The 17,758-nt window shown below is 43.2% G+C and overlaps 2 protein-coding genes across 6 annotated transcripts in view; one reads left to right on the top strand and one right to left on the bottom strand.

Annotated features, from left to right (window-relative positions):
* The window catches only part of USP30 (ubiquitin specific peptidase 30), a 48,859-nt gene extending 35,870 nt beyond the window's left edge, over positions 1-12,989 (bottom strand). The window contains exons 1-3 of one of the 3 annotated variants that reach the window (XM_072953668.1): positions 12,591-12,989; positions 9,195-9,570; positions 6,781-6,948 (exon numbers count right to left, since the gene is read on the bottom strand). The gene's annotated coding sequence lies outside the window, so the exon portion shown is untranslated. The remainder of the gene's footprint in view (positions 1-6,780; positions 6,949-9,194; positions 9,571-12,590) is intronic. The other 2 variants (XM_072953669.1, XM_072953667.1) reach the window with 2 other exon arrangements.
* SVOP (SV2 related protein) overlaps positions 12,674-17,758 on the top strand; it is a 46,436-nt gene continuing 41,351 nt past the window's right edge. For 2 of the 3 annotated variants that reach the window (XM_072953671.1, XM_072953670.1), the window contains exon 1: positions 16,106-16,198. In XM_072953671.1, the coding sequence (XP_072809772.1) occupies positions 16,112-16,198 (87 nt within the window). In that variant the 5' untranslated portion in view covers positions 16,106-16,111. Of the gene's footprint in view, positions 12,831-14,926; positions 15,013-16,099; positions 16,199-17,758 lie in introns of those variants that run through there. The other variant, XM_006204753.4, reaches the window with a different exon arrangement.

Below are 17,758 nucleotides of genomic sequence, written 5' to 3'. Positions count from 1 at the left end.
GTACTGAAGGATATTGTAATGTTTGCTTCTCAATCAGTGTGAAATTAATTTTCATTAAAATGTTTAATTAATTAAATGTTTACTTTTAAGCTTTTATTAATTGATCAACAAATAGCATAGCTTATGTAATACAGCACGTATTCTCACAAATGCTGAAGAATGATTGGCTATGCTATCCAGAGTTTGGTCTATGACTACATAAAAATGTACAAATCTGAGTGCAAATCTCCCAAGGAAAACCTACCACTTTCATTGAAAATAAGTATCACATTCAAAAACCAACCTATTATCGCAAAATAAAAAATAATTCAGAAACTAAAATATGAAATATGAGACTCAGTACAAGAATACAACACATGTTGGAACTGAAACCGGGATAAATTTTCAAATGATGTCACAGAGCATGTAAACTTGGCAAATTATTCAAAGATTCATGTATACTTAATCTACATGAATATAGTGACAATTCTTTCCTTAATTAAAAGAGAGTAAAGCTATTAAGAGGTTTTTACTTAAGTTTTTAAATTAATTTAGTTTTTATACAAGTATATAATATATACATAGGGTAAGTAAATTTCAAAAAGAAGCCCAAGAATAAAAGTAATTCTCCCTTCCCAAACCCCAGTGTAAATTTCTTGATTATTTTTTTCTGATATTTTATACACATAAATAAATATAGTATCTATTACAGAGGACAAATTGTGTACTGGTTAAGAGCACTGGCTCTTGACTAAGACAGACTTGGGTTCAAATCCTGATTCTGCTGCTTCCTGGCTGTGTTACTTTGAGCAAGTGAATTAACCTTTTTGAGACTCAGTTTCCCCAGCCATAAAATAGGAATCATAATAATATTTGATTCATAGGGTTACTGGGGAGCTCAAATGAGATAACATATGCTAAATGCCTGGCACATACAAAGAACTCAACATACGTTAACTATTATTATTATTTCATCTGAAAAATAACTTATGAAAACAAAACATGTATGCTCCTCATGCTGGATGCCTCAAAAAATGTAGTCTCCAAAAGCCAAATTACATTTGAAAGATGTCAAAATTAACCATGAAACGTGCTGACCTCAATTTATTAAAAACAGTAAAATAAAATCAACAGCTGTGTGACTCTGAGTGGGTTACAAATCATGACTTGGGTATTTTTTAAGCCATGCTTTGTATGTATGTTATTCAGAGATTGCTGGCAGCAGATTTCCTGAGAGCAATATGTTTTTTCAAAAAAAAAAATCAGTGTGCCTTGCAGAGGATTGACAAAAGTGGACTTTGGAACAGGCTCAGTCCCGTGGGAAGCCAAGTGTTAATAGGTTATAAGCCACTAAGTAGTTTACAGGGTCAGGGGTGGAGGAAAGGAATGAGAGTGTCTAAGAAAATAGTCCTTTCTTGCATTTGGGGACACCTTCGCGTACCTCTAAGATGGATCATTGGAGACTACAGACAACCTCTGCCTTCCACCTGCTGTCCGCTCAGGCACAGCACCATACACAGGAGATTTAGGAGGCTGGGATTTTGTATCTAGTCTTGCCCTATTGTGTGACCTTATGCAAGTCAGACTTTTCTGGGTTTCTCTTTTCTAGGATGATTTTTTGAAAGCAAGTTTTGCAGACTGCATTGACTGACTGATTCATTCATTCATTCAGCCATTTTCCCGGGCACCATCCTAGGTAAAAGGGATTCTACGAAAATAAGATACATGGTCTTTGCCCTCAAGGAGCTCACAGTCTAAAGCTTCAATGGCCAGTACAGTGGTCACTGGTCACGTGTGGCTATTTAAATTTAAACTTGAACTATGTGATTTATGTATGAAATAATTTCTATAGTATAATATACAGTATGAAATATGATTTATAAATAAAATAGGTAATAATTGAAAAATCAGTTCCTTAGTTAACACTAGCTACATTTCAAGTGCTCAGTAGCTGTATGTGGTTAGTGGCTGCTGTACTGGTCAGCATAGGTCCAAAACATTCCCACAACTGCAGAAGGTTCTATTGGACAGCACCGGTCTGATGGGAGAGGTGGACATTGAACACATTATTGCACAGTAATTATGAGAATTGAATAAGAGCCACAAAGGACAAGTGCAGGGTGTGACAAGACTAGTTCTAGATGGGGAGGGGATGACCAGAGAAGGCTTCCTTGAAGAAGTGACGTTGGAGCTGAACCCCCAGACATACGTAGGAGCCAGCCAGGAAGAGAGATAGGCTGGATCCTTTTAAACAAAGGGACTTATGCGGGGAAAAGCTCAAAATCAGGCCAGTGGAGCATAAGGGATAAGTGGCTTGAGGGAAGGATGCAGACGATGGCAGGGACCAGATCAAACAGGACCCTGTAGTACGTGACGAGAAATGAGAACCTCATCCTGTGTTTCCTCAGTCCACTCTGTCTCCTTTCTTACAAACTCTGTCTTTCAAGATTGAGTTTAAGTCCATCACCTCAATGAATCTTTTGACTTCTCCTGGGCTTAATCAGCAGCAGAGGTAAAAATGCGGGCTCTGAGTCAGGCAGATCTGGGTCCAATCCCCCACTCTGCCATTTGCCACCTGGGTGGCCTTCAACCAGTGACTTTATCTCCCCAAGGTTGGAGGTTCATCTGTAAAGTCGGGATAATGGCAGAATCTGCACGGCAGGGCTGTTGTGAGGATCAGGGAGGTCATCACGGGGAAGCTCTCAGCACAGTGTCTGGCTCCACTTAAGGGCTCAATGAATGGTGCTGGTGTTATTGTCTTCCTCCACTTTGGACTTGTTTCCCTTATCCTCCAACTTGTTCAGGCAGAAAAGCACCCAGAAGCCACAGTGTCCTTTTCCGAATCCTAATGGAAGCGCGTGTCCAGACTTGAACTCTTGATCCTTCCTCCTCCCTGCTCTTCCTTCAGCCTCACCTATCCCAGCTGATGGTACCTCCACCCGTCCCATTTGGGCCAAAAACTTTGGAGTCAGCTTCGACTCCTCTTTCCCTCATATTCCACTTCAGTCCATCAGGAAATCCTTCTGGTCCTGTCTTTAAGCTGCATCCAGACTCCAACCACTTCTCTCCACTTCTGCTCCCATTCCTTGGTTCAGTTCCCCATCATCACTCACCTGAGTTGACTGCAGTGGTCATCTTGCTGGTCTCCGTGATCCCACTCTTGTCTCTCTGCAGCCCCTTCTCAACACAGCAGCCAGAGGGAGTCTTTAGAAGTTAGATCACATCCCTCCTCTGTTCAAACCCCTCCCAGGGCTCCCATCTCACCTCATCTCTTCCACCCACTCATGCTGAGGCAGCCATTCTAGCCTCCTGTTGTCCCTCAAAACATGCCCGGTAGGCTTCTGCCTTGGGACCCCCTGTTCCCTCTGCCTATAAAGCTCTTCCCCAAGGTATCTGTCTCACCTTTGTCAAGTCTCAAATGCCATCATCTACCAAAGCCTACCCTGATCATCTCCTTAGAATTCCAGTCCTCTCTCACAGCCATTAGCCATAAATTAAAATAAAAGCTATTGGTGAGGATGTGAAGAAATTATGATTTTTGTTTTTGTTTTTTTTGGGGGGGGGGTGAGAATTAGGTTTATTTGTTTATTTATTTTTAGAGGAGGTACTGGGGACTGAATCCAGGACCTCGTGCATGCTAAGCACACACTCCATATCACTGAGCTGTACCCTCCCCCTGAGAAATTAGAATTCTTATACACTGTTAGGGAAAATGAAAAATGGTGCAGCTTCCATGGAAAACAGTATGGCAATTCTTCAAAAAATTAAAAATAGGATTGCCATATGATCCAGCATTTCCACTTCTGGGTGTACATCCACAAAAGAATAGAAAGCAGAGTCCTGGAGAGATATTTGTCCACCCATGTTCATAGCAGCATTATTTGCAATAGCCAAAAGGTAGAAGCCATCCAAGGGTCCCTCGCTGAGTGAGTGAATAAAAAAATGTGGTTGATCCATACAATGGGATATTATTTAGCCTTAAAAAGGAAGGAAATCCTGACACATGCTACAACTTAGATTAACCTCGAGGACGTTATGCTAAGTGAAATAAGCCAGTCACCAAAGGACAACTCCTATATGATTCCATTTATATGAGGTTCCTAAAGTAGTTAAATTCATAGAGAGAGAAAATAGAATGACAGTTGCCAGGGACTTGGGGAGGGAGGTATGGGGATCTGTGTACACATCTGGGTGCAGAGTTTCAGTTCTGCAAGATGGAAAGTGTTCTGTGAACGGATAGTGGTGGGGGTTGCTCAACACTGTGAATGTGCTTAATGCCACTGAACTTGGACTCTTAAAAATGGTTAAAATGGTTAAGCTTTATCTTACATGGAAAAAAAAAGGAAAAAATTATCTTATGTGTATTTTTCCACAATTGAAAAAAATTGCAGCCCTCTTTTCCTTTTTTTATACACTTAACCACCTTCCAACATACCATGTGATTTATTTATATATTGTTTTTAATGTTTATTTGTTTTTCTTTTTTTTTTAATGGAGGTACTGGGGATTGAACCCAGGACCTCTTGCATGCTAAGCACACACTCTACAACTGAGCTATATCCTCCCTGCCACTTATTTATTGTTGAGTATCTATCTTCAAGTACTAGTAATGGAAGCTTCACGTGGCAGGGGTCTGATGTATCCTAGGGAAGTCTATCCTTCCTCCAATCATTCTTTATCTATCGTCCCACAGTATTTATTTCCGTCTCAGGATTCATTTATTTGCAAATGTATATTGATCTCTTTGATTACTTAGATATTAAACATCTTCCCAACCAGGGCATCCACTTCAGGAGGGCAAGTGTGTTTTGTCCCCCTTTGTATCCCAGCCCTCAGCACATCGTCAACACTCAATAAACACTTACTGAAATACTGAAGGATGGTGCCAGGCTCTTTGAGATGCTCTCTCTATTGACTCCTTTCATCTCCATGGCAACCCCGTGAAGTAGAAATTACCATCTCCATTCAGTCAGCAGGAAACTGAGACCCAGCGAGGCAAAGTAACCTAACCTCATAGCTACTAAATAATGTGGGCAGGAGATCCAAACCCAAATCAGTCTGTTTGCAGAGTTGAGCTCTTCTTTCTATGACCTCCCTTCATGAAGGACATTAAATACTCCCCAGTGATAATCACAGTTAGGTATAAGCTTCCTTTTCAGTCTGATAGATACATGAGCTTACGGAATATAGGTCCAGAAGCTCAGATGAGAAGAGAAAAAAATATATTCCTTATCTAAAATACCCTCATCAAGTCTCAGACCCTCATTTAAGGTACCGAGATGAATTACATGATGGTACAAGCAAGATCTTTAGGTTGACAGCTATTTCCTCAAGCTCTTCTCTTCCTTCAATAGCAAAATTATGTAAAATAAATGTTCCCTGCTATTTTGGTAAATTATATGCTATCTATACACACAACAAATGCCAAGAAATTGAGAGCCAGCCCATTCTGAAACCCTCATCTATTTAACATATGCTTTTCTTTTTCTTTCATATTACATCTTTTTTCCTTAGGAAATCTTGGCTCGTGTAGTTGGTAACTGTTTTTAGGAACCCAACTGATTCAAAATGCAGTCCGGTTATCTGAGTGTAATTTAATGTCAGAGGTCTCTCTTTATGTCGGTCTTAAAACAAGTTTTAATAAACAAGGAGCCCTGGCTTCTAGTGGATTGCCAGGGAAGGAATATGAACAAATCCTGGTTTAAAACTCCAGGGAGCTAAGCCATTTTCTCAAAAGTCGAATTTCACAAAGGTCAGTATACTCCACGCTCAAGGCAGAAAGGTGACTTGAACGAGGCTGGACTGGAGGGAAGTCAATATTTACTCAACGCCTGGCACTTTCCCGTTCATTAAGCTCAGTTAATCTTCTCAGTGATTGTGCAAGCCTGTTATCATCCCATTTCACAGATGAAAGTGTCTGTAACGTGCTTTGCACACGTTAATGATCAACAAGAGCTCTGTAAATAGTCATTATTGTAATTTATATTTATTCTTTGAGTAATAGATGTGCAGGTTAAAAAAATTCAAATATTATGAAATGAAAAAAAATTTTAATGTCTTTCCCTCAAAACTTCCTGTTCCCATCCTGTCCTTCCCAGAAGCAACCAATCTTAGGCATTTTAGGTATCTGAATATTATTCGATTGTATCGATAGACTATAATTTGCTTATCCATTCATCCACTGATGGACACTTAAGTTGTTTCCATCTTTGGCTATCGTGATACAGATGAACATAAATAGACATTTTTGTAACGTTTTCTTTAGTGCGTGTGCCGTGCATCCATTTAGTGACGATCCATTTCGCCCGATGATGGTTTCTAGTTTTGTATTATCGCAGCAAAGCTGCAACATGCATGCTAGCACCAGAAGAGAATACCGCAGAGGGGCTGGGAGTGGGGACACTGAAGTCAGATGGCTTTGCCAAAGCCCAACTTGGACACCTACTGTGTGACCTTGGACAAGCTCCCAGCCCCTTTGTGCTCGAATGTCCTCATCTGTAAAATGGGACTAAGGAAAATGAATAAGAGAATTGATGCAAAGTGCAAACACTGGGCTGGATGCATGGGGAGTTGATAATCAATATCCTCCCTCATTGGGAGGGTGGATCATTAACTACCATGTCTGTAACTTCTTGATGTATATTCCCCAAGTTCATGTATCTATCAGACTGAAAAGGAAGCTTATACCTAACTGTGATTATCACTGGGGAGAATTTAATGTCCTGCACGTTGAATTCCCAGCACAACAATTCTGGGTAGGAACACAAGGCCCTTAAAATTCTGAAAGCTGTCACAGATTACCTTTTCCAAAGGTTGCGGTGGTCACTATTAGTCACAGAAGGAAGTACAGAGCCCGGACGGTCCTGATGGAGAAGATGTGATGAAAGGGAGGGTATGAGGCCATGTAGCCATTTCCTTCTGCCATGTGACCCTCAGAGTCAAGGGCTAGCCGTCGACCTTCCCTTCACCCTGGAGAGAAATTGATAATGCGTGTAAATGTTCATGTCCTTCCTTCGCCTAATAATTCTCTATATTTTTATCTTCTGCAAACACCTTGGGGGACTCTTTATGTTTTTGACTTTGGGGTTGCTTCTTGGGGCCAGGGAGTCCTCCTCCTTTGTTGCTCCCTCCCTGGAACCCACTTCACTCTGCCCCTTGGTGGGTTACAGAGGTGAAATGTCACGTCCCGGCTACCCTCTCACTGCACCCAGTCTACTTGCTGCATTTCTCACAATGTGCAAGATGTCTATGTAGTGATATGTGTGTCCACATGTATTATATGTATCAACATTTCTTTATATTTATAAATATCATATATAAATTTATAAATAACTAAACTAATACATTATTTATGTATCTAAATATATATTTATACATAATTTTATATAAATATACTTATATATTTAAGTGATTATATACAATTATATATAAATAAATATGTAATTATGTATATGTGGATATATACATACAATTTTTAAATTGAGGTGTAGTTTATATACAATATTATATAAGTTTCAGGTGTACAACGCCATGATTCACAATTTTTAAAGCCTACACTGCTCTTATAGTTATTATAAAATATTAGTTATATTCCTTGTGCTGTACAATATACCCTTGTTGCTCATTTGTTTTATATCTTGTGGTTTATAGGTCTTTTTAAAAAAAATTTTAATGTCTTTGTTTTTTTTTTTGGTGGGGGGGAGGTAATTAGGTTTATTTATTTATTATTTTTAGAAGAGGTGCTGGGGATTGAACCTGGGACCTTGTGCACATTAAGCATGTGCTCCACCACCCACTTAAGCTATACCTTCCTCCGCTTTATAGCTCTTAATCCTATACCTCGACTTTGCCCCTCCCCCCTTTCCTCTCCCCACTGGTAACCAGCGGTTTGTTTTCTCTGTGAGTCTATGTCTTTTTTGCTATTCACTAGTTTGTTTCATTTTTTAGATTCCCCATATAACTGATAACATACAGTATTTATCTTTCTCTGTCTAACTTACTTCACTGAGAAGTAACATTCATGGCAGTGTTAAAGGTTGAGGGTTTTGGTGGTTTTTGGGGGGAGAGGGATGGCAAAATACACATAACATAAAATTTACCATTTTAACCATTTTTAAGAGTACAGCTCTACAACATTAAGTACATTCACCTTGTTGTGCAACCATCATCACTATCCAGCTCCTGAACTTTCTCATCTTCCCAAACTGAAACTCTGTACCTATTAAACACAGAAGTCCTTATTCTTCCCTCTCCCAGCCCCTAGTAACCGCCATTCTACTTTCTGTCTCTATAAATCTGACTCATGTAGTATTTTTTTTTGTGACTGCCATATTTCACTTAGCATCACGTCTTCAAGGCTCTTCCATATTATAGCATGTGTCAGAATTTCCTTCCCTTCCTTTTTAAAAAATGTTTTTTTAATTGAAGTATAGTCAGTTGACAATGTTATGTCAATTTCTGGTGTCCAGCATAATGCTTCAGTCATACATATACATGCATATCTTCCTTTTCATTGTAGGTTACTACAAGGTACTGAATACGTTCCCTGCCTTCCCTTCCTTTTTGAAGTTGGATGGTATTCCGCTGTATGTATAGACCACATTTATGCTTATTGACGGACACTGGGGTTGTTTTTGCCTTTGCACTACCGTGAATCGTGCTGCTGTGAACATGAATGCACACTCACAATGTTGTACCAGCCTCACCTCTATCTAGTTCCAGAACATTTTTCATCACCCCGAAAGGAAATTTTGGACTCCTTAGGCAGTCAGTCCCCGTTCCTCTTTCCCCAGCCCCTGGCAACCACTCATCTGCTTTCCATCTCTATGAAGTGGCTTCCCATAGATGGAATCATACACATGTGGCTCTCTGTGTCTGGCTCCTTTCACTCAGCATCATGTTTCAAGGTTCATCTGTGCTGTAGCTTGTGACAGTGATTTGAGGACTTTTCACAGTGGTTGTGCTACAGACCGCTGGTACCAGCTCTAGAGAGAGCAGATTGATCGGTAAATAGTCAATCTCAGAGCCTGTTATTTAACCATTGAGAGATTAAAATTGGTCGTGGTGGGAGTATTTACCCACTAGATACTGGCAAATGTTACATGTCAGCATGGGGGGTTTATGTGAGATTCAGTTTGTAGGCATGTTACTGGCTTTAGAGCAGCCTCTTAATCTCCATGAACATCTCCCCAAAGCTACCCCCAGGAAATACACACTCTGGATAACAAATGGTGCTTGCACGCACACTGGGCAAGTGTTGATTAAACGAAGCTCCAGATTCCCACTGTCTCCCAGGTTTCCAAGCCTAAAGCAGTCTGTCTCCCAGCTTTTGCTCCCCGGTGACATCTGCCTTCCACCTGCAAGGGATGCCCCAGCTCTGGACTGCAGGGGCGTTTGCCTGAGTCCTGTGTCACAGGGGGTCTGGGCTACTAGGGGGGAGGTGGGTAAGCTGCAGGCAACCAGCAGAGTCGAGGGCCCTGTCCCCCAGCATGATGGCTTCGTGATGAGGGATGGGGAAGGCGGGGACAGCAGAGTCGTTCTTCTGCCTCTGACGCACTAAATCAGTCCCCAGATCAGCAAGAGCAGCAGCACCTGGGAATGTGTTAGAAATGCAAAATCTCAGTCTGTGATGGAGATGGAGACCTTCTGAATCAGGCCCCTTTGGAATGGAGCCCAGACTTCTGTGTTGTCCCAGCCCCGCGTGGGATTTGAGGCTCCATCCAGTTCAAGAACCCCTGCACAAACCTGCAGAGCTGTCTGCCAGGCTGGAACCGAGCTACGTCTTTGATGCCTGCTCCAGATCACATCATTATCCGCTCTTTGGCAAACCCACCCGTACAGGACAGCTGAGTTCAGGCTTCATTCATTCCCCAGACACATGTGAATGCTCGGAAGAGGCACTGAGGCTCAGTGATTAGGACCCAGGACTCTAATACCAGAGACAACCAGGCTGACGCCTCAGTTCTTGCAAGCTGTGTCCGTCAACGGATGAATGGATGAATAAAATGTGGTCTATCCATACAGTGGGATATTATTCAGCCTTTAAAAAAGAAGGAGATACTGACACATGCTACAACATGACTGAACCTTGAGGACATGACGCTAAGTAAAATAAGCCAATCACAAAAAGACAAACACTGAATGATTCCACTTCCATGAGATTTCTAGAGTAGTCAGATTGATAGAGACAGAAAGTAGCATGGTGCTTTCCAGGGGCCGGGGGGGGGAAGTGTTTAATGGGTACTGAATTTCAGCTTGGGACGATGAAAAATCCTGGAAATGGCTGGTCGTGATAGTTGCACCACATTGTGAATATATGTGACGCCACAGAACTCTGCACTTAAACATGGGTGAAATGTTGAATTTTGGGTTGTGTGTATTTTGCCACTATTGAAAAAAAAAAGAATCCCATTTGAGACTCTGCTTCTAAAGAATTCGATCTATGACCAAATTATTACACCCAACTTATAGACAAGATAAACCGAGGCTCAGCAAGACTATAGGTGTATCTTATCCAGTGGGGACAATAATGGTCTCCCTCTTTGATTTAATCCAGTGAGGGTTAGATCAAATAACACTGATTGTAAAGACTCCTGATCAAGGAAGTGTACTTCCTATGAAGATCTGAGAGATGGAGAATGAAAAGGAGGCACGGTGGCTTCGACTGAATTATGGTCAAATGTGGTGATTTCATGTGGTTCAACCTAATAGTTGTATCTAGTCCTTCAGCTAGACTGTGGCAGTATAGATATTTCTCTCATTGGTACCTATTTAATTTTAGATGCTTTAAATATTTCAAAATAAAATATTTTTATGGAGAAAAAAATGGAATAAATGGGCAGTAATGGAAGAATCTGAGTGGTCTCCCATCTTTGGCCAGAAACACAAGGTTTTGATCAGACAGAAGTGGGGTTGAACCCTGGCTCCATGCCTCTTTGGCTCCGTGACCACGGGTAAGTCCTGAGACTTCCGGAGCCTCAGTTTTCTTGTCTGTAAAATGGTGATAATAATGCCAACCTCACAGAGCTGTGGTGCAGACAGAGCGTATGGAAAACAACACCTAGAATGAGGCACAGAGCACTGGCTCGACACTGCTAGACAGTGGTGGTGATGGTGGGAGATGGGATAGAGTGTTAGATCCAAGCTTCAGATTTCCCAGCGGGTCTGCCTGCAAACTCTGTGTCCTGCCTCGACATTTCCAGCCCTTGACAACAGCTGGAGGTTTCCAAGCCGAGCCCTGCCACCCAATGGTGTTTCAGGTATTTACAAAACTTCTGTGATTTCATCTGTCTTTTCTCCAAATTCACAAGCAGGGAATCTTCCCCCAGGCTTCTGGAATCGGAAGATTTACCCTTTCTATGCCAGAGCACCAGGTGTTCTTTGGTGAAATATATGGGAATGACACGATAGTTGATTGGTAATGATGGTGAGGATGATGATAGCAATATTTTTTATGTAGGAATGTCTCCATTTTTAACTTTTAAAAACGATGCTCACATTTGCCCTCCAGTCCCTCAATTAGCCCTCCGCCATTCACACCCATGTCACCACAGACTTCTGTTTTCAAAGCCCTGGTAGAAATGGGCGTTACTCATTCAGTATGGCTCCCCACTGCGAGGGCAGGGACACATCTCTCCTGTCACTGCCGTGACCCTGAAATCCACCACCGGGCTGGCAGATAGCAGGAGTTTTGCGTTTGGGGGTGAGGAAGTTGGAAAGAGACAGGTAATTTTGCCTGAGTCCCAGATGAAGAAGATGGTGCTCAGAAAAACCAAGGCGTTTCCCAGAGTCACAAGAGACAGCCCAGTGTGAAGGAGTGTATTGCATTCAGAGCGGCGTCCATGGGGTCTCAAACTCAAATGTCTGCAGGGCCAGAAGAAGGGGGCCAAGGGAGAGGAACACAGAACAGGTGTAAAGATAAGTGGCAGGAGACCATCAGGGCTGGAGGTTATTTGGAGAGAATGAGGGTGTCGTCGGCTCTGATTATGTGTCCCATCTATAGGGGGCACACAGCCCGAGTACAGCCACATTGGTCCCTTGTAGGAATGTGGGCCCTGATGGCCAGAAATTCTACTTTTCTTTTCTTTTCTTTTTTTTTCAGTGGAGGTACTGGCGATTGAACCCAGGACAAGTGCATGCTAAGCATGCACTCTACCACTGAGCTCTGCCTGCCCCCCAGACAGTCTAATTTTTTAAGAGACATCAGAAATCTGGATATTTATGTGAATTGTCCTAATTAAAAAACTTTGGCATCCACTTTAAATTAAAAAAAAAAAAACTCCGTGGGCAACTTTTTGTGGGTATAAGATAACCCTTAGGTGACCAAATTGTTACTTCCATAGGATACAGACTGAGTCTAAATTCTGAAACACACATGCTTCCAAACAGTATTTAGGTCTAGAACAAAAGTCTCCTCAGTCACAGAGCCTACCATGTGAATAGGGTTCTGCCTGGAATTGTGCAGTGTCCAACCTGTCCAACTGTATGTGGCAACCCTGATACATAACTCTTAAAGTTGTCACCCACCCGATGGTCCAACTCAACAGAAATGCCAAGTTCTCCCTCCTCCACCACCCATTCAACTTTCCAGACCATGAGAGAAAGCTTTTCACCTGTCTTGGGCACAAGAGCTATCGTGCAAGGCCGTCAAGGAGTTCTAGCCATCATGACGAGATTTGCTCTGTCCTCTAGGGTGGTGAAATTCCGTCGCACAGGCGAGAGTGCAAGGTCAGAGGACGACACGGCTTCGGGAGAGCATGAGGTCCAGATTGAAGGGGTCCGTGCAGGCCTAGAGGCTGTCGAGCTGGATGATGGGGCGGCTGTGCCCAAGGAGTTTGCCAATCCCACTGACGGTGAGGGGTCCCTGTAGTTGGGGCATCAGCCCAGACCACAGTCAGGGGCTCTGAGGTGCCAGGGTTGCCCCTCCAGGTGGCGTGCTCAGAGGGATCTTGTGAAGGGGCAGGGAGGAGGGCCTGGAGGACCCAAGGGTGACACTGGAAGTTGGGACTGGACCTACATGGCTTTCTTCAGCCAGCAAGGTTACATCACAATCCCTGCCACTCAACATTATTCAGTAACACTTGGCTGAGGACAGCAGCCGCCATGATGATGATGGTGGCAATAGAGATGATGGTGGTAGTGATGATGGTAATGCTGACAATGGTGGTGTTGACAATGGTGGTGGTGACAATTGTGGTGGTGATGATGATGGTGATGATGATGATGAGAGGGTGGTGATGGTGGTGGTGATGATGATGGTGATGGTGATGATGAAGGGGGTGGTGATGGTGATGATGAGGAGGAGGAGGGTGGTGATGATGATGGTGGTGATGGTGGTGGTGGTGGTTGTGAAGATGAATATAGTGATTAGAGCAGCTGACGCAGGCTGAGAATTTTCTCTGTGCCAGGCATTGTTCTAAGCACTTTACACACATCACACACGTAACCCTCACAACAGTTCCAGCTGGAACTATTATGATCACCTTCTCTGTTTTGCAGGGGAGGACACTGAAGCACAGAAAGGTTAAATACACTGCCCAGGGTCACGCACCTAGAACTTAGCCAAGCTGGATTTACACCTACGACATCTCGCCTCAGAGCCCATGCTCCTTACCCATGATCTTGTGCTCTCTCTGAACAGAGAGGGTCAAACAAGAGACTTGAGGCAGTCCTGGGGGACCTGATCTCCCCTCATCACCTGACGCTGATGGATGAAAACATTCCATGCATTCCTGAAAGGCCCCAGATTCCCAACTTGAGAGAGGATTAATGTCTTGAGCCCAAAGCCTGTTGATGGCAGATATAAGGAGGCAATGACTGGCGAGGGAGGGGAGGAAGAGGTTAGAAGCAGGAGCTGATCTGGACTCAGCTCCCATATCTACAATATACCAGCTGCATTGACACCACGTCCTCCTCTGTAAAATGGGGCTAAGACTGAGCCTTAGCTAACAGTTGTGACAGGGACTCAATGAGATAATGTCCATCAAGCCCTGAGCGCAGTGCCTGACACACAGTATGCACTAAATAAACACATCATTATATTATTACTCTTTCTTTCTTATTACTGATGTTGTTATAGGACTCACACTGGTTAAATAAATTATTGGGGAAGCTGCATGAAGAATATACGAGAACTCTCTGTACTCTCTTTGCAACTTTTCTGTAAATCGAAAATATCCCGAAATAAAAAGTTAACTGAAAAATAAAAGTACTAAAAGAGCGTGCTGGGTGGCCCTCCTGTGAGCTGCATCCGAGGATCTCATCAGCACTTGTCAAAACTAGGAAATTAACACGGATGGAACACGATTCGATAAACTCCAGACTTTATGCAGATTTCACCAGTTTTCCCAGCAGTGCTGTCGAAGGAACCAATCCAGCACACCACATTGTATTTAGCCTTTTAGGCTTTTTTCAAAACACTTACAAGCTTAAAAATTATCTCCTTATTTTTTTCTGAGCATACAAATAACATGTGTTAATTTGAAAAGTATCCAGACATGATCAACATGTACAAAAAAGTGAGTGCTGTCCTTAAAGATGACCCTGTCGACAGTCTGCGGAAACTCAGTCTTACTTCTGCTGGTCCATCTTGCTTTGTTTTCTAAAAATTAATTAACAAGGTATCGTTATACCTGCATTTTTTTAACAGACGGGTTGCATTTCATCACGTGGGTACATAAAATTTTATGTATAATTTATGAAATAATTTATTTAACCAATTCACTGTTAGACATTCTAGGTTGCCCAATTTTTCCTTTTGTAAAAACAATGCTGCAGTGGACTTTGTAGCAAGATAAACCTTCACACTCGTTGGGTGAGTTCTAGAAGCAGCGTGTGTGCCTTTAAAGAGCTTGGCCAGGGATGTGCCCAGACTTTCCTCCCCACCACATCCTAGGACAACTGCTAAATGCCCTGACCCCTTCCTCCACTTTCCCCTTTTCCTTCCCAGATACTTTCATGGTGGAGGATGCGGTGGAAGCTATTGGATTTGGAAAATTTCAGTGGAAGCTGTCTGTTCTCACCGGCTTGGCTTGGGCAAGTATTTCCGGGCTCCCCTTCACTCTCCAAGAAACACCCTTGCTGCTCAACTCAACTGGGTTTCCATGGTTTACAAGGAAGGACACAGTACCCTCCACACAGATCTGTTGCTTGAATCAACAGTTTTATGCTGAGTGACCCTGGGTGAGAATGGTCTGCTTTCAGGGAGTTGGGTGTGGTTGGCAATTGTCCTCTAGGAGGAGTTAAAGCTTCTGGCGAATTAAGTGGTTCTCAACCCTTTGAGGCTCAGGGCCACTATGAGATGATGACGTCATCTATGAGATTCACCTTTGAAAAATACGCACAGATCAAAATGTGCCTCCTGCTTCAGGGGCCTCGTGATCCCTGCCAAAATCCCCTAATGTACCCATGGCAAATAACGCATCTAAACTGTTGATACAACTGAAATGGATTTTTATGAATAGTGCGAGACTGCGATTTAAGTACATATTTTTCCAAATAGATTGTCAATCCCCTGCCCCATCATTTTCCCCCCAGCAATTAGCAAAGCCTCCTTTATCGTCCACCACATTCCCACGGCCACATGAGTTTGCTTCTGGACTCTCGTTTCTGTTGCATTGCTCTGTCTGTTTAATCCTGTAAAGGCACCACAATGTTTAATGACTGGGACTTCCTAGTATGTTTTAATACATTAAAAGGTCACATTTATTAACTCTCCTGACAATTCTATGTGAACAATGATGTATGAACCAAAGACAAACTAGTCTTTAATTGAGCTTTAGGAAAAAAGATCGCTGTCTCTCTACCTCTATAAAAACGCTTTTCTCAGATTTTCAAAATACGACGTTTTCCCACTTCATTCAGGGAACGCCCTTATTTTATTTCAACCACAGAAACATATATACACAAAGAATGTTACATGTCTAGTTGTCAGTTCCCGTGTTTGAATTCACTGTTTGAACCACTGCGGTTTTCAGCGTGTTGGATGTGTGGTGGGGCACTCGGCAGGAGGTGAAGAGGGATTTCCTACATGCTCGCTTGGGGTTGTGGAGTCAGTGAGGGGCCGGCTGTCCCCGGCACTGGACAGCATCCTGGCCTCATTATGTGTGCTTCCTCCCTGCAGATGGCCGACGCCATGGAGATGATGATCCTGAGCATCCTGGCACCGCAGCTGCACTGCGAGTGGCGGCTCCCCAGCTGGCAGGTGGCGTTGCTGACCTCGGTAGGCAGACTGGCGGCAGCTCTCTCCTGTTATTGCACAGTTCTGGTCCCCCGGGGTGTACTGTAGGATGTCCCCCTCCTCCTGCTGCTGCCAAGGGCTCAGCAGAAGACAATTAAGCCCTGAATGGAAATGCCATGACCTCCGCTTGCCTTCTCCCCTCTCCACCTCACACATCTCGTTTGCAGCCAGATTTACCCCATCCAGGGGTTCCAACTACCTGGGAATCCCAGACATCTTGCTCATTGGCTGGGAGGTTGGAACCCACCTGAGCATATCAGTGAAACCTTATAAGCCTCACTTTTCCAAAAGGGGGATGCCAGTACTTCCCACGTGAAGGTGACGTGAGGATTGGAAACAACATAGCACCTGGCACACAGAATATGTTCAATACATGGTAGGAGCTGCTGCTCCCTGGAACTGAGGCTTGAAGAATGGTGAGGCAGAACCCTTAATTTTTGCCAGAGGTAGTTCAATGGTGATCTTCTAACAGGGAGGGGAATGGCCAGGCTGGATAAGAGGGTAATAATAATGATACTCACAAAAACTAACATTTATTGAGCATTTACTATGAAAATGGCTTTATATACATTGCTATAATATATGCATATATACATTGTGCTCTTTAATCCTCAGATAGGTACTATTATGAGCCGAGGAAAAAATGAGCACAGAGAGGTTAATTCACTTAGGAAAGGTCACACAGCCTAGCTAGTGGCAGAGTTATTACTAACTGGCAACACCTACCTGAATGCTGTTTTCTGTGGATAACTGTTCTGGAATGGCATGAGGGCCTTTGGCAACAAGACCTGGTCTGATATTAGCAAGAAGGTGGTGCAACTCAGGAACTTCACAAGCACATAGATCTGGGATTTTGTAGTTTAGTTACCTTGAGATGTGTGATCTTGACTGAGGCACTTGCCGACTCTATTTCATCATCTGCACGATGAGAGTGATGACGCCTGTTTTTCTTCAGATGGTCAATTTGTCTCAAAATAATAAAATGGGGTGTGTGTGCAGGGTATAGCTCAGTGGTAAAGCGCATGCTTAGCATGCACAAGGTCCTGGGTTCAATCCCTAGTACCTCCGTTTAAAACAGAATAATAAAATGGAGTTGGAATTTAGATGACTTGCCAAAGGATTTATAACTGTGTCATCGGTATTCTTTCGAAGGCATCCTGGAGGGTTTAACCTCAGAGCAATGCACGGTGATGTGCTCTTGGAGGACGGGGCAGTGACAAGTGGGGCGGGGTGGTTGAGGAAGGGAACGCAGGGCAGGGAACAGGTGAGACCCCTAACCTGTTCTCTGGAAAGAGTCTATATGGAAATTGAGGACCTGGAAATTAATTCCTTTAAAATTATCCAAATCTGCTTCCCCCTTGGAACTCCTCAGTGTAACTAGCCAATTTGGAGCCTGCCGCCTTAGGATGTGTCTGGAGAAATGCCTGTAGTCCCTCTTTGGGCTTCAGTTGCCTTATCTGTAAAATGGGCATAATAATGGCACCCACTATTACCGGGTGGGCTGCTATGAGTGTGCGCATTGGGTAAGACAAAAAGCACGCA

Source organism: Vicugna pacos, chromosome 32 (assembly GCF_048564905.1).
Source record: "Vicugna pacos chromosome 32, VicPac4, whole genome shotgun sequence".
Taxonomy (NCBI): domain Eukaryota; kingdom Metazoa; phylum Chordata; class Mammalia; order Artiodactyla; family Camelidae; genus Vicugna; species Vicugna pacos.
The sequence above is the reverse complement of the archived record's forward strand: the minus strand, read 5'-3'. Positions and strand labels throughout refer to the sequence as shown.